General features: G+C 39.2%; 1 protein-coding gene across 1 annotated transcript in view; it reads right to left on the bottom strand.

The window, feature by feature from the left end:
• Positions 1–15,085, bottom strand: part of Prkdc (protein kinase, DNA-activated, catalytic subunit) — a 201,570-nt gene that overhangs the window by 94,792 nt on the left and 91,693 nt on the right. Inside the window, exons 36-44 of the mRNA XM_021209938.2 lie at positions 12,872–13,057; positions 12,230–12,334; positions 10,645–10,812; positions 7,533–7,660; positions 6,084–6,291; positions 4,992–5,170; positions 2,104–2,272; positions 1,581–1,646; positions 485–557 (exon numbers count right to left, since the gene is read on the bottom strand). Coding sequence (XP_021065597.1) covers positions 485–557; positions 1,581–1,646; positions 2,104–2,272; positions 4,992–5,170; positions 6,084–6,291; positions 7,533–7,660; positions 10,645–10,812; positions 12,230–12,334; positions 12,872–13,057 — 1,282 coding nt within the window. The remainder of the gene's footprint in view (positions 1–484; positions 558–1,580; positions 1,647–2,103; positions 2,273–4,991; positions 5,171–6,083; positions 6,292–7,532; positions 7,661–10,644; positions 10,813–12,229; positions 12,335–12,871; positions 13,058–15,085) is intronic.

The raw sequence follows: 15,085 nt of genomic DNA, 5'->3' as shown, positions 1-15,085 counted from the left end.
GGGAGGAAGGAAGGAAGGAAGGAAGGAAGGAAGGAAGGAAGGAAGGAAGGAAGGAAGGAAGGAAGGAAAAAAGAAAAACCTCTAAGTCATATTTATTATGTGTTTTCATGAGGTGTTAATGTGGGGGCATGTGTGTGCCATAGTGTGTGAGTGAGGTCAGAGATATCTTTTGGAGAAGGTTCTCTCCTTCCACTTTAGAGAAGCAGGCCTCTTGTTTCTGCTGCTGCACTGCATACTGCATGCTAGCGGGACTGTGAGCACCTGCGTGATTATGTCATCTTGCTGTATGAGTGCTGGGATTGCAGATGTGCACCAATGCATCCAGCTTTTTCATATAGGCTCCAGGGTTTAAACTCAAATCATGAGGTTTATGAAGCAAGAACTGTTTATCTGCTGAGCCCATCTTGCTGGGTAGTGTTTTTTCATTTTCATACACAAGTATCAACTACGAGAAGTACTCTAAATCATTCTGAAAGTGTCCTACCTGAAGCCCCGTTTGCTGCATCCCTGGCCTCTTTCCTAATTTCAATGTACTTTTTCTTTCTTTCCATAGGAACCTATTAGAAAAAACAAACAGCATTTACAATGTTTTAGAAGCACGTTCACATCTTTTTTGTTTTAGTAATAATCTAGATTTCAAACTAAAAAAGACATTTTTGTGAATTTAAAAATATTCAAAACCATACTTAAAAGGGAATGTGTATGTATTTGCAGGTACAGCCTTTCCCAAAGTTTTCCTGAACCTAACCAAAACCAAATACTTAGCTCAAGTATCGTTCTCTGCTTTCATAGGCCGATAATCCTGGGTCTTCACTTGACCTTTGAGCCTGTTTCTCAACTATCCAGCTATGGACAGTTGTATGTACAGGCACAACTATACAGCTATACAGCACCTTACAGTGCTTTTCGAGGTAGCATGACAAGTGTCCATGCATAGATATGGACAACTGTTGTTTTCATTTTCATTTTTTCAACATATGCTTAGGAAAACACGTTCCATTCTTATCCCCGAAGAACACAGTCAAGGGCATGGGTGAGACACTATCACATGGTCAGGTTGACAGCTGTGTGGGGACTGGACAGCCATGGGATGCTGGTTTAGTGCTTCACCCACCTTCCCATTTCCAGTGGGATGGGAAGTGAAAGCAGCAGTTATTGCCTCACCTATGGCTGAGGCTGCAAGCAGTCTAGATAAGACCAAATGTGTCCCACCTGCTGGAGCCAATCTTCCAGCTACTCCTGACTTCCCACTGTCCAGGTTACCTAACCATGGCCAGATTCATCAATATAAATCTAAATTTTTGATTGGAGAAAGTCACTCAGAAATCAAGTTCCTTCAGTTGGCACTGTCTGTCTTTCACAATCAAGAGAAGTAACAACCAAATGCTGTTATAGCGTGTGGGGGACATTTCAGATTTCCAGTTGCTACGCTTTATAGTTGCCAGTTTTAACATAAAACTGCCTGTCTTTGGAGTTGAGAGCAAATTAATACTTAAACATGTTCAAAATAATACCTTCTTTTCTCTATCAACATTTGCTAATATTTTTAACTTAGAAACAATACTGAAAATTTTACTTACCTCAACTTCTATAGGAAATGTATAGCAACGTTTCAGGTCTATCAAATTTTCAAAAATAAACAAGTTCTATAAAAAGAAAAACCTATATGAAAATATCTGACTTCATAACTAATTACCCAAAAATAATTCTCTTTGATAAGTCACAGAAGACTAGGGGTGTGAATCAATTGGTAGCATCTGTCTAGCATTTTCAAGACTCCAGGCTTTATCCTCAGCATCACAGAAACAGGGCACAATGATGGATACCCATAATCTCTTGGGAAGTACCGTCAGAAAGATCAGAATGCTACACAGTGAATTTGAGGCAAGGCTGGGACACATGAGAATCTGCCTCAAAGATGCTCATTTCTACCCCCAAATCCACAATCCACCCCCAAATCACAAAGAAGCACTTTAGAGCCAATACCCCTATATTTAACATTATAGGAAGTGGAAAATATGGTATAAATGTAATTGGTAAGTTTTGAACGGTTGAAATCCTACAAGTCAGTCAGCCACAGGATAAGTCCCCGGGAACACTTACCTTTTCTGGTTTTTCACTAAATAAAAAACCTTGGTAAAATTTCAACTCATTGAAGACACAGCTTATCAGAGAAATGGCACAGTTATATGCAGCACAATGATAAAGTCTTCTCTTCTCCAGCAACTGGCTCTCCCCCAACATGTTCTCTGTAAATGCATCATGGCACAACCTGTAGGGGAGATTCAGGCTGTACTTCAACTTATTTAATGTGGACATTGAGGCTTGAATCAATAGTTGTCAGCCAACCGGATCTAATTATTCAGTTCAGCAAATCTCAAGGATCATGCTTCTACCAGCAGTAGGAACATATAAACAAGCACGTTAACCTAGCATATGCCTGGTAACAGTGTTAAGTGCAACAGCAAGCACACTCAAGATAGCGAAGCAAGGACACGGACAAACAGCCCGATCGAAGTCCAACAAAAGATTTAAGGGGAAAACAATCCTGAGCTAAGGTTTATTTGTTGTTGTTTTGTTTGTTTGTTTGTTTGTTTGTGGAGAAGGTAAGGAGGTTTTGAACAGAAAGGGTTTCATGGTGTTTCGTGGGTCAGGGGGTGGCGGGAGGAATCCTTCATTTCTGTGATCAAGAGCTCCCTTATCACCCTGATATAGCGGCCTCTTGTGAGGCTATGCCAGGACCTGGCAAACACAGAAGTAGATGCTCACAGTCAGCTATTGGATGGAACACAGGGCCCCCAGTGGAGGAGCTAGAGAAAGTACCCAAGGAGCTAAAGGGGGCTGCAACCCTGTAGGTGGAACAACAATATGAACTAACCAGTACCCCCTGAGCTCGTGTCTCTAGCTGCATATGTAGCAGAAGATGGCCTAATCAGCCATCATTGGGAAGAGAGGCCCCTTGGTCTTGCAAACTTTATTTGACCCAGCACAGGGGAAGGCCAGGGCCAAGTAGTGGGAGTGGGTGGGTAGGGGAGCAGGGGTGGGGGAGGGTATAGGGAACTTTCAGGATAGCATTAGAAATGTAAATAAAGAAAATAATAATAATAAAAAAAGAGCTCCCTTATCTATGTAAGAGTCCCAAGAAAAACTAGGATCCCAGACGCATGCCCTGTGCATGACTTAAGCTGAACTTTGAAATGTCATGTTAGGTGCAGAAGACATTATGCAGACATTATGAGCAGAGACGGGTGGCACTCAAAACACTGTGCCGGAGGGTATAAATACAATAAACATCCATACAGTGAAGGAAAGAAGGCGTTCTCAACAGAATTTGCCTAACATACTAAGAGATACATATTTCATCCTACATGATAGGTTCAAAGGTTTTCTTGAAACAACCATGCACATGTATGTAGATATAATTTATGGCTTGTTCCCAGTACAGTATGAGACCTGCTACAGACTACTTGGCCCACAGACTCAGCAACATTTGTACTCTGAGCCAGCCCTGCTGCTGAAGACAACAGACTAGACTTGCATTCCAGTTGATTATGACTCTGTAGTGGTGGTGGGGAAAGCAAAGGAAGACAAGCCTAGCACAGAAGTAATTCAAAATGAGATCACTGCAATAGCTGTAAAGGCAGTCAGAACAAGGTCACACAAAAGGGGAGATACTGTAAGGAAAACCAATAGGGTCAAACTGACTAGATTTGGTAACCAACTGGGTATTAATGGAGATTAGGGACAGTCAAATGGAGAAATGACTGCAACTCCTAGGTCTCATGCTAATACAAATAGAAAGATGGTCACATCCTCCTCTGAAAAGAGAAGGCATGGACTAGAATAAGACGGAAGAATGCAAGTCTGGAGATGAGAATGAAATGAGGTAGTCAGTCCAGTCTGGGAGGATTTCAGTAGAACCATCTTTTAGAGACAGTATATCTTATTAGTCTATGCTTTATAGAAAGCTTTTCAATTTCAATTACAAATGATTAAAAAAAAAATTTCTTACTGCAATTCATGCTATCAAAATATATTAATATACTAATCCATTCAGAGTATAAATGATAAGAAGAATATGAAAGACATACAGGAGTCTAAATTTGAGCCCTTGTACTTGTGAGGCAAGCACTATAACTGAACTCCAGCAAAGAGTTTTATTCTTTATGAAGCATAAGTATGTAGTTGAGGAGAATACTTCCAGATTACCTAAGCTCAGCTCCCAGCATACGTCAGGATACTCACTTCTAAGGAATCTAACACCTTCTGGCTTCTGAAGGTGCATACACAAGTGGCATATAGTCTCAGACATATATACATATTTAATAAAAGATAAGCACCTGTTGCCCAACAACACAATAAAGGCCATATAAGTATTCTGAATATAAGAAATAAAAATACTTTACTTATCTAAGACATTTAATTTGCATTATATAGATGCATTTAAAAATATATGTACCCCAAGGGATGGAGAGAAGTTTCAGCAGTTAACACTTTCTGCTATTGCAGAGGTTGGAAGTTCCGTTCCCATCACCCACAACCACTTATAACTAAACTTATAGGGAATCTGATGCCTTCTCTTGACCTCCAGTTGTCAGGCACACATGTGGTACACATGTTGTACGTAGGCAAAACATTCAGATATGTATGTATGTATGTATGTATGAATGTATGTACATATATATCAAAATGAAAGAAATCTAAAAAACTAAAAACTGTGCAATTACTCCAAATATTAAAAAATCAAACATGGGCTGGTGAGATGGCTCAGCGGGTAAGAGCACCCAACTGCTCTTCCAAAGGTGCTGAGTTCAAATCCCAGCAACCGCATGGTGGCTCACAACCATCCTTAACAAGATCTGATGCCCTCTTCTGGAGTGTCTGAAGACAGCTACAGTGTACTTACATTAAATAAATAAATAAATAAATAAATAAATAAATCTTAAAAAAAAAAAAAATCAAACATAACCACAAATGAAGTAAGGTCTTACTTAAGAAGTGTCTTTGTAAGTTCATTTCCTTCTGCAACACAGGAGCCATGAAAAGCTTGATTAATTTTAGATTCTTTAGAGTGAACATCATCTTTTAAAAGACGAGAATACATCACAGCTAGCATCTTATAATAGCACATCTTCTTGGTGATTTGAGTGTCAAAAGTAAATTCATTTAGCTGAAAAGATATAGCATATGTGGTCTTATCAAACATGAAAAAAATCATCTTCAAAACATCAAATTTAATTCTTAGTGCTATTAAGATAATAATATTATTGAAAATAATGTTAACAAAGATGCAAATCACTTACTGTTTTGCCCAGGTTTTCCAATGTGGAAAGAGCATTGGTATGTCATACTGGGTAAAACGCAGAAGTAACACACAGTAAGCCCAGAATACATGGGTTTGTCAAGTCTTATTGAAGGCATAGGTAAAAACACAGGTGAAATCACAAAACACAAGCTACAAATTTTCACCTATTTTGATGGTTTTAATTATAATGAACCATTTCCTTATTTGCATCTACCAACAGGGTTTTCAGAAGGGCTGAATGGTACTCCACCGTTACTGTATTAAAATTGTCCAGATGATGCCCAATCCCTGGAACTTAACTTTTCATGTAACCAAAGGGGGTTCTAGAGTAATTATTAAGTTGAATACATTGAGAAGGGGTGCTTAGACTGGATTTACTAGGTGGACCCTAAATCAAGTCATATGCCAGTGACAGTCAAGAGGGGGCAACATGACCAGAGAGGCAGAAATAGAAACAATATCAGCACAGACCCAGGGATGCCACAAACACAGGAGACATGAAAAAACAATGAGAGCCTTTTCTATGAAAGCCACATGCAGAGTGTGGCTAGCAAACATAAATTAGGCCTGGTGTGACTGAACACAGCCTTCTACATCCAGACAGAGTACACCTTTGTTATTCTAAGTCATTGTGTTGCCAGTCAGTTGCTTTAGGAAAGTAGTGTGGCTCCAGGTGGCCATAGACTGCTACTGGATGCAGAAGGAGTGTTCCTTGAACAGAGCCTATCTGACTGAGCACGCAGTGTCCCCAGTCTCTTTACTATTGTATATGACATACCTTTGTAAATCTGGACTTTAACACATCAATGGCCTCCACCACAATTCTGCTAAAGAACTCTTTCAGTGTGTCCAAGTCACAGTGCCACAGCAAGGTGAGGAGAGAGCGATCGACAAATGCCTGGCGAGTGACATTTGAAGGGAGGTCAGCCTTCCGGAACATTGTATAGACACTTTCCAGAAGATTTAATTGTGTGGGACATGGACTCCTAAGAAAAGAGATAAAGTGACATGCTTTGAACATGTATTTTTTATGCTTCAGTGAATATTTATTACAAAGTAACAAAGAGCCCCCATAGTCCATGGGGGATGGAAGTTAACAGACAAAAAATTGTCTCTTGACCTCCACACATGCACTGTGACACAAGTATACCATGCCCACACATAAACAACAATAATAAAATTAAATTGAAAAAAGAAAACTGGGTATAAAAAAAAATCAAATTCTAATGTTTTAGAAGAAGCATACCTAATTAATATTAATTACCACACATATAAAAATAATTACTAAGTAACTGGGGAAACACAATTGACTGTACTTTCTCAGAGGGTATACTCTAAGCCACTTATGACTAAAATCAAACTCTTAATTTCATCCAGATGTAATACTGGTGTCCTAGTTAGACTTGTCAACTTGCACAACCTGGAGTCAACTAAGAGGAAAGCCTTCATTGAGACTTTGCCGTGTTCCAACTGTGGGTATGGCTATGGGGATTGATCTTGATTGCTAGATGATGTGGAAGGGTCCCATTTACACTCCATAATTTATACTCAGCCACTCCATAATTCAGTGAATGACCCCACACCCACAAATAAATAAGGCAGAATAAATCTGAATAGATGGCTTAAAAAAAAAAAAAACAACCACCTGAGTTTGCTCCCCAGGGCCCACATGATGGAAGGGAAGGGTTGACTGAGTTGTTGTGTGAGCTTCACAAGTATATGGGTACAAATATACATGCTTTTAAACTATATAGAACTTTTAAAAAGTAACAACAGAGCTGGGCGTGGTGGCGCACGCCTTTGATCCGATCCCAGCACTCGGGAGGCAGAGGCAGGCGGATTTCTGAGTTCGAGGCCAGCCTGGTCTACAAAGTGAGTTCCAGGACAGCCAGAGCTAAACAGAGAAACCCTGTCTCGAAAAACCAAAAAAAAAAAAAAAAAAAAAAAAAAAAGTAACAACAATGAGAAAATAGACGCTGTGGGGGAAGAAAACTGAGAAAAGGACATTTCTTCTACCAGGAGCCTAATTCTTTCTTTATTATTCAGTAGGTTTGAAATTTTCCCATAAGAAAAGTCTGTTATGGAGAAAGAATTTTAAAATGTAGCAGTGAGCTGTAAGAACCACTATCCCTCCTCTATTTTTTGTTTGTTTTAAACAAAGATAACACGCCCACTCAAGAAACAGCATGCATATGACTCCAGGGAATCTCAGATTAGAATAACTTACTGCCTAGCAATCCTTTTGAAAGTGGTTTGAAACAATTCTTCCATAATATGTTGCTGTTCCCGACAAAGTATATCTGTCATCAACTGAAGCAACATAGGACTCTGAGATAACTCCAATGCATCTAGAAACTAAAAATAGAACAAAAGGAGTCCATTATCAACATCATGAACATTTTTGTAGCTCTGACTTTCGAAAATTGCACACCTGTATATGCCTGGTGCTCAAGAAGGCTAGAAGAGGGCACTGGATCCCCTGGAACTGGAAAAATGGACAGCTGTGGGGGCTGGGAACTGAAACCAGACCTCCAAGAGCAACAAGTGTTCTTAATTGCAAAACCATCTTTCTAGTCTTTTATTTTATTTTTTGAAATTTTAAGACAAAGTCTGATGTAGCTGAGCTGGCCTCCACCTTAACTATGTAGCTGAGACTGGCTATGGACACTTGATATCCATGCAGGTACCTCTCAAGCTCTAGAATGACAGGCACGTACCACATGTGCAGTCTAGTAACTTGAATTTTAAAAACAGAGAAAGGGGGTAACAGGATGGTTCAGCAGGTAAAGGTGCTGGCTGTCACTCAAGGCATTCTTCCTTCAACCTCTAGGACTTCCATGCTGGAAAAGAAAGAAGCCCCGGAAAGTTGTCCTCTGAGTTCCCACCTTTGAAATGCCATGCACTTACACAGACTCACACACACACATATGCACTCATAAACACACACTCACACACACACACACACACACACAAATAAATATATGAAAAACGTTTTAATTGGAAAAATATAGCAATTTCACATAAACTTTCAAATATTACTATTTTTTTTTACTTTCACACACTCTTTATTGCAATGTCTGTATGTTCTGCCTTTAGATTCTAAGAGCTATCTTCAATATTATCTTCAGAAATAGACAAGTTCTCACTTAAAACTTTTTCATTATATATATAATTTCTAACCTCCTACTAGCCCTATTTCATAGATAGAACATTTCTTAACCTCCAAACCTATTTTTGTTCTGTCTTTGTCATTAGTCATCCCTTTAGTGACTGTTTTCTTTAAGCTCATTTGTCTTTTTTCCTGTTGGTGGTCTGCATCCCTGAAGGAGGGAGAGTAGAAGCCCTGGTTATGGTGCTCAGAGCTTTGCCTGAGTTAGGCAAACATCCAGTCACTGAGATAATATATCCCTAGTAGCAGTGCGGATCATTTAAGGTGGATCATTTTCTGTTCTGCTGCCTGCCTTGAATTCCTGGGCCCTGAATTCAGTGGAAAAATCTCCCTGCACATCCTGCCTTGGAGCTGTGATTTGGAAACCCCTGCATCTGTGACACAACATTAATGGCCAAACAATGTTTCAAAGTTGGCGACCACGCAATACTTCTCGCCAAGCTGTGCTTTTCCACTAGCTCATTGTGCATGCTCCAAAACCCCATGAAAGCCCTCCCCCCCACCCCCACAGTACACTGGTACTGTCTCTGTTCCCGGTCAGAGGCAGCCACCATTCTGTGTTTCTCCTCAATAAATCTCTTGTGTTAGGTTTGTTGCTGTGTTACAGCTCTGAAGAGAAAGGATTCCCCAATAGAAATGTTACAGCCCAACTCCGCAACAAAACTACAAGCAAAAATGCCTCTGGACATGCAATTTGGTAACTTCTTGTTTTATAAAATACCACAAAATCACAGGAAAAAAAAAAGTGAAAATAGACAAGACTTTATCAAACTATAAAGGTTCTGAACAGTAAAGGAAATGATCAACATACCCAGAATACATCTGAAAATTCACTAGCTCAACAGCAAAACAAGAAAAAAGAAAAAACTATTTAAAAATGGGCAACAGATTTAAATAGACATTCCCCAAAAGAAGACATACAAATGAATGAGTACATAAAAAGTACGTAATACCAACAATCATCAGCGACAATACAAACTAAAAACTACAAAAATAACATAACCACATCCCAGGGTTATAACAAGAGAGGGTGAGGCTCTGGAGGAAAGAGAACACTTGCATACTATAGGTGGGAATGTAAATTAGTATAATCACAATTTTAAAAAGACAGAACTGCCTTGAGTCATCTGAGAGAAACTGCCCTGGTCAGACTGGCTATGTCTGTGGAGAACTATCTCCGCTGTTGCTTAATATAGGATGACCTACTCCACTGTTGCACTATCCCTATGCAGGTGGACCAGGGCTGTAAAAGCAAGTATCTGAGCATGAATATCCACACCCTGAATTCCCTCAATAATAGACTATGACGTATACATAGTTATTTTGGTTAGTGTTTTATTTATCACAGCAACAGAAAAGAAAGGAGAGCAACCACATAACCCAGCAATCTCAGTACTAAGCTATATATCAAAGGAAATTAAGTCTGTATAGACATGTGAATTCCTGCATTACTGTGGCACAACAGGAAAAAAAAATGGAAACAACCCAAGTGTCCATTAGCAAATGGAAGAATAAGAAAATGTGGGGTGTGTGTGTGTGTGTGTGTGTGTGTGTGTGTGTGTGTGTATACAAGAAGACTATCAAGCCTGAGTGGGACTAAAATGTTATCATCTCTACTTGTACAGATAAAATTGAAGACCATTACATTAAGTGAAATATTCCAAGCATCAGAATATAATTGATTTCACATATACACGGAATCTAAAGAACTGAACTTATAAAAACACAGTAGAGTGGTGGCAATTACCAGAGGATGGAAACAGTGAAGAGACTGTGGGGAGAGGAAAGTATAGGGAAATGTTTTCAGTGGGTACTAAACCATTACACAAATACAAGAAGTTCTGAGGTACCACTGCATAGTAAACTGACTACAGATAATAGTGATACAGAGAATACATTTTAAAAAGAAAGGATCTTGAAACTTTTCATTATAACAGAATGATAAATGTTTGAAGAGGTAGGTATGTTTAGCTTGGCTTAAACATTCCATAGTATATGCCTATATTTAAACATTTCATGGTATCCCATTATATGTTTAATTTTTCTTGTGTGTGTGTGTGTGTGTGTGTGTGTATACCAGTTAGTGTAAATTAATAAAAACTTACCCCCTCCAATATAACACAAAGAAAAAAAAATCATCCAAAGTTTTACGAGTGACACTAAAACTAACCTTTTTCATGCAGTCCACATAATTATTGTACTTTAGGGAATCAGGAGGAAATTCATCAGACTTCATGGGGAAATTACAAACAATGAGCTTTTCCAGAATATGCTTTAGGTTTTCTAGACTGCCTTCTGTCAGATTGGTGAAGAATGGAAGAAGAATGATAGCTTGGCCCTGTGAAGCAATACAGAAAATGTAAATCACACTAATTGTGGCATATAGGTCCTGTAGGATAAATAAATCACTACTTCCTAAAGCCTGTAATAATGCACTGCAAACGCTCAACAAATGGCTTCTGGGTGACGCCAAAGCCAACTTGAATGTAGCCATATATGTTAGCTTCAATTCTGGAAGCCAGCAAGCTGTCATGGAAGACAAGGATCTGGGAGAGGAGAGCCTGCACTAAGAGGAGTTGCAAGGAGGCTGTGATGAGTGGATACCATCAAAATATACTGTATAAATGGGTGGCAGTTTTAAAGAATACATTGAAAAACCATTTTTAAAAACAGATTATATTTAAATTCTATATAGAAAGAATGGTTTCTACAGGACAGTTTATAAGTATTTGTTTACAAAATCCCTTCATAACTTCATATTGAGTTTAAGAGGGGCTAGCTATTAATTCCTACCTCCTTTGAATAACAAGCAAAGTTCAAACATTTCACATTTGAAGGAGAAAAACTTCAGAAGTCATACAGAACACACCAAAGAATTTTCCAATTTTAAAAAAAACATTCTTTCATGAAGACCATGTTTTAGGACCTTAAACTTAGTAACAATAAAATTATTTTCTTGTCCTCCCCATTACTAAAAGATTTCAATAGGAAAATAGTCTGAAATAGTTTGAAATTACTACAGTAAATGCACAATACCAATTTAAATCTGATGTATATAAACACAAATGTTAAAGATCATATGGTTACACTTAAAGAAATGTTTTTTGGGCTAGGGAAGTAGCTCACTAAATAAAGTGCTTATACAAATGTGTGAGGGCCCAATGCAGATACAGTAATGCATGGCTGTACTCTACTTCTAAAGTACTAAGATGGGTGGTAGAGAATAGAAAAATCCCTGGAAACGCTTGGGCCTGCTGTTTGGCACATCCAAGAGGTAAACAATAGACCTTGATAGAATTCGAAGAGGTATAACAGCATGTGCTACAGCTCACATATGCTCACCTGCCCTCACACACAGCATGCACATCTCTATAGCAGCATGTGCTATAGCTCACATATGTTCACCTGCCCTCATGCACAAACGCACATCTCTATAACAGCATGTGCTATAGCTCACATATGCTCACCTGCCCTCACGCACAGCATGCACATCTCTTGAGAAGACATACTGAAGCACAGACAGGTCAGCTAGCCCAAGTCCCAGAAGGAAGAACCTTCCATGTTCAAACAGATCTGACCACAGTCTAATCATAAGTACATGGGGGGTTATTATGCTAATCTCTTTACTATTACAAGTTTCACGTTTTCCACACTTATCCCTGCAAAAGGCTCAACATGACAAATGCACAAAATTGCAAAGATGTGAAAATAAAAAGAACATAATCTCAAAAGACCAATGTGTTAAATTCATCTACCTTTAAGTGTAGACCCAACTTTGCATCAGCAAGTAGACTAGCGTATGTTGTGAAGATTTCAGAAAATGAGCTGTGATTTGTATCAAAAGATAAAGTTGAATCAATCTAAAGAGAGATAAAAACATGACAAATTTCTGTATTATGCTTCAAAATTTTTCAAGATATTTTTAAATGTTTAAATTTCAGAACTCATATTATTCTTGAACCTCAAAAAACATTTCAACAAAGTTACTTTAAAGCATTTTATTATTTTCTGCTAAGACAAAGCCTGCAAAGAAATGATAACAAGAAAAATCATAAAATGGTAAGCATGATAAACAGTGGTATAAAGAAAAAGAAAAAGTAAAAAGTAATTGACAGGTATCTCACCAAAACATATTTACTTTATCAAACAAATGGGTTTTGAATGAACTTTCACCATAGTGTTTAAACATAAGTTAGACTTCAAAATAATGAACATGCCATCCATGGTGGTAAAGATCTGTAATCTCAGTACTCGGGAGGCAAAGGTAGAAAAATGTAAAGGTTCAAGGCAGGTTAGGACTACATAGGTAAGACTGTGTTTCAAAAAGAACAACCAATCAACCAACCAACCAACCAAACCCAACAACTAAATAGGAATGTGTTTTAATTTCAGAATACCTGCAACATTTTTGCCAGCAAAGACAGCACAGTCGTTTTGCTCTCTGGAGCAGAATCTGGGGCCCACCATGAATCACACTTCCTCCAGTTTTGCAGAATTGCAGTTGCAAGCTTCAGTCCTTGGTGTTTCTGAAGAGCTCGATCCCTGAAGCTTGTGTCTAGCATACCATTTAAAACAGTGCTCACCTGAAAAGATTTTGTAGATTGAAGAAAAATTCGTAAAATCGATAGGAATAAAGAAAAATACACTTTCATGTCACGAGTGATTCTAGAAAAATGAAGATGCTGCTTCTGTAACAGGTAGTTACCCAAGAGCATTTCAACATAAATTTTCCCACAGAAAGAAGAGTATGATCCTACTGATATCCTTGTTCCCATCCTGCCATGGGAGTGGGGACAAGGACCATTCTCCATGCACTTCTACTTGGGAGAGGAGGCAACTGCTCAAGTGTGGCTACAACTACCACTGCGTGTACTTCTGCTCACTCTGCCAACACCTTTGCAACAGAACAAGATAATTAGTTTGGTTAGGTTATCATACAATATTCCCACTGTTCTGACAACGCAAGAATTTTCACAGATGCTACATGTAGTAAACTCATCCACACAGTTTTCTTTTTTATTTTATTTATATTTCATTGGATATTTTGTTTGTTTACATTTCTTTTTTTTTTTTTCTTTTTTTTCTTTTGGTTTTTCGAGACAGGGTTTCTCTGTATAGCCCTGGATGTCCTGGAACTCTGTAGACCAGGCTGGCCTCAAATTCAGAAATCTGCCTGCCTCTGCCTCCCAAGTGCTGGGATTAAAGGCGTGTGCCACCACGCCCGGCTTGTTTGTTTGCATTTCTAATGTTATCCCCTTTCCTGGTTTCCCCTCCAGAAACTCCCTATCCCATCCCCTGCTTCTATGAGGGTTTCTCTCCCCCCCCCCCCCCCTACCCCTCTTGCCTCCCTGCACTGGGCACCAAGTCTTCACAGGACCAAGGGCCTCTCCTCCCATTGATGCCTGACAAGGTCTCCTCCATTGGGGATCCTGTGCTCAGTCCAATGGTTGGCTGTGAGCATCTGCCTCTTTATTTGTCAGGCTCTGGCAGAGCCTTTCAGAAGACAATCATATCAGGTTCCTTTCAGCAAGCACTTCTTGGCATCAGCAATTTCCCTTCTACAGCTAAAGCTTGGCAGATAGACTTCTTGGCTGTTTTTAATGGGCCTATTCTTAATTTGTTATCAAACTCTCCCAGAAGAACTAAATTATGTCATTCAGTTTTCCTGATGACTAAGTTACCTGATTCAAGAGACTTGCTGTACTGTGCCGGGCCAAGGCTAGACACTCCATCCTCTTCCCTGAATGCCTTCTGAATGTCTACCAGGCATCTTTCAGAGTAGGTGAACAGGGAAACACATCCCTTTAGGATTTGACTGATCTAAATAAGTGTACTCTACTGCCACAGACAATTGAGAATCTGCTGCATTTAGAACTCTTTTAGTCTTGCAGTATTCACAATTCCATGGAGAAAACAAATGTTATTTAACTATTGGTCCTGCTACACATAATTAGTTTATGTCCTTGCAAATGTTTAGGACCTTTTCTCACAGTGAGCCTTTAAAAAGTATTCTCCATGTGGAATTATTCCCACACCCAGGGCAAGTCACTCTACAGTCCTCTCACACTGAGAATGCCACACGGCCACTGTTTCTGGAACCCTTGTCACCAAAGGCCACTTTCCACTGTCCACTGAGTTCCAGGGTCCTTCATTTTCTCTTTCTTTTTCTTTTTTCAGACAGGGTTTCTCTATGTAACCCTGGCTGTCCTGGAACTTGCAATATAGACCATGGCCTTGAACTCACAGCGATCTCCCTGCCTTTGTTACCAGAAGGCTGGGATTAATGGCGTGTATCATTGCACTTATCACTTTTATTTTGTTATTGTTTTGTATTTTCATCCTATTCTCTGTGAGTTCCTCATTTTCTCCATCTATTCTCTCTCTCTCTCTCTCTCTCTCTCTCTCTCTCTCTCTCTCTCTCTCTTTTTTGCTTTCTTTCTTTCTTTTTTTTAAAATTCTTCTCACACACAACACATTCCCAACTCCAGTTTCCTCCCTCCAACCTTTCCGGGCCCCTCCTTGTGCTTTCCCTCTCATCCACTTCTCCTCAGTGTCTCTTCAGAAAAGAGATATCAAGGGATATCAAGCAAACAAGGCATAACAAGTTATAA

The sequence above is a fragment of the Mus pahari genome, chromosome 12, assembly GCF_900095145.1.
Source record: "Mus pahari chromosome 12, PAHARI_EIJ_v1.1, whole genome shotgun sequence".
Classification (NCBI taxonomy): Eukaryota; Metazoa; Chordata; class Mammalia; order Rodentia; family Muridae; genus Mus; species Mus pahari.
The sequence above is the reverse complement of the archived record's forward strand: the minus strand, read 5'-3'. Positions and strand labels throughout refer to the sequence as shown.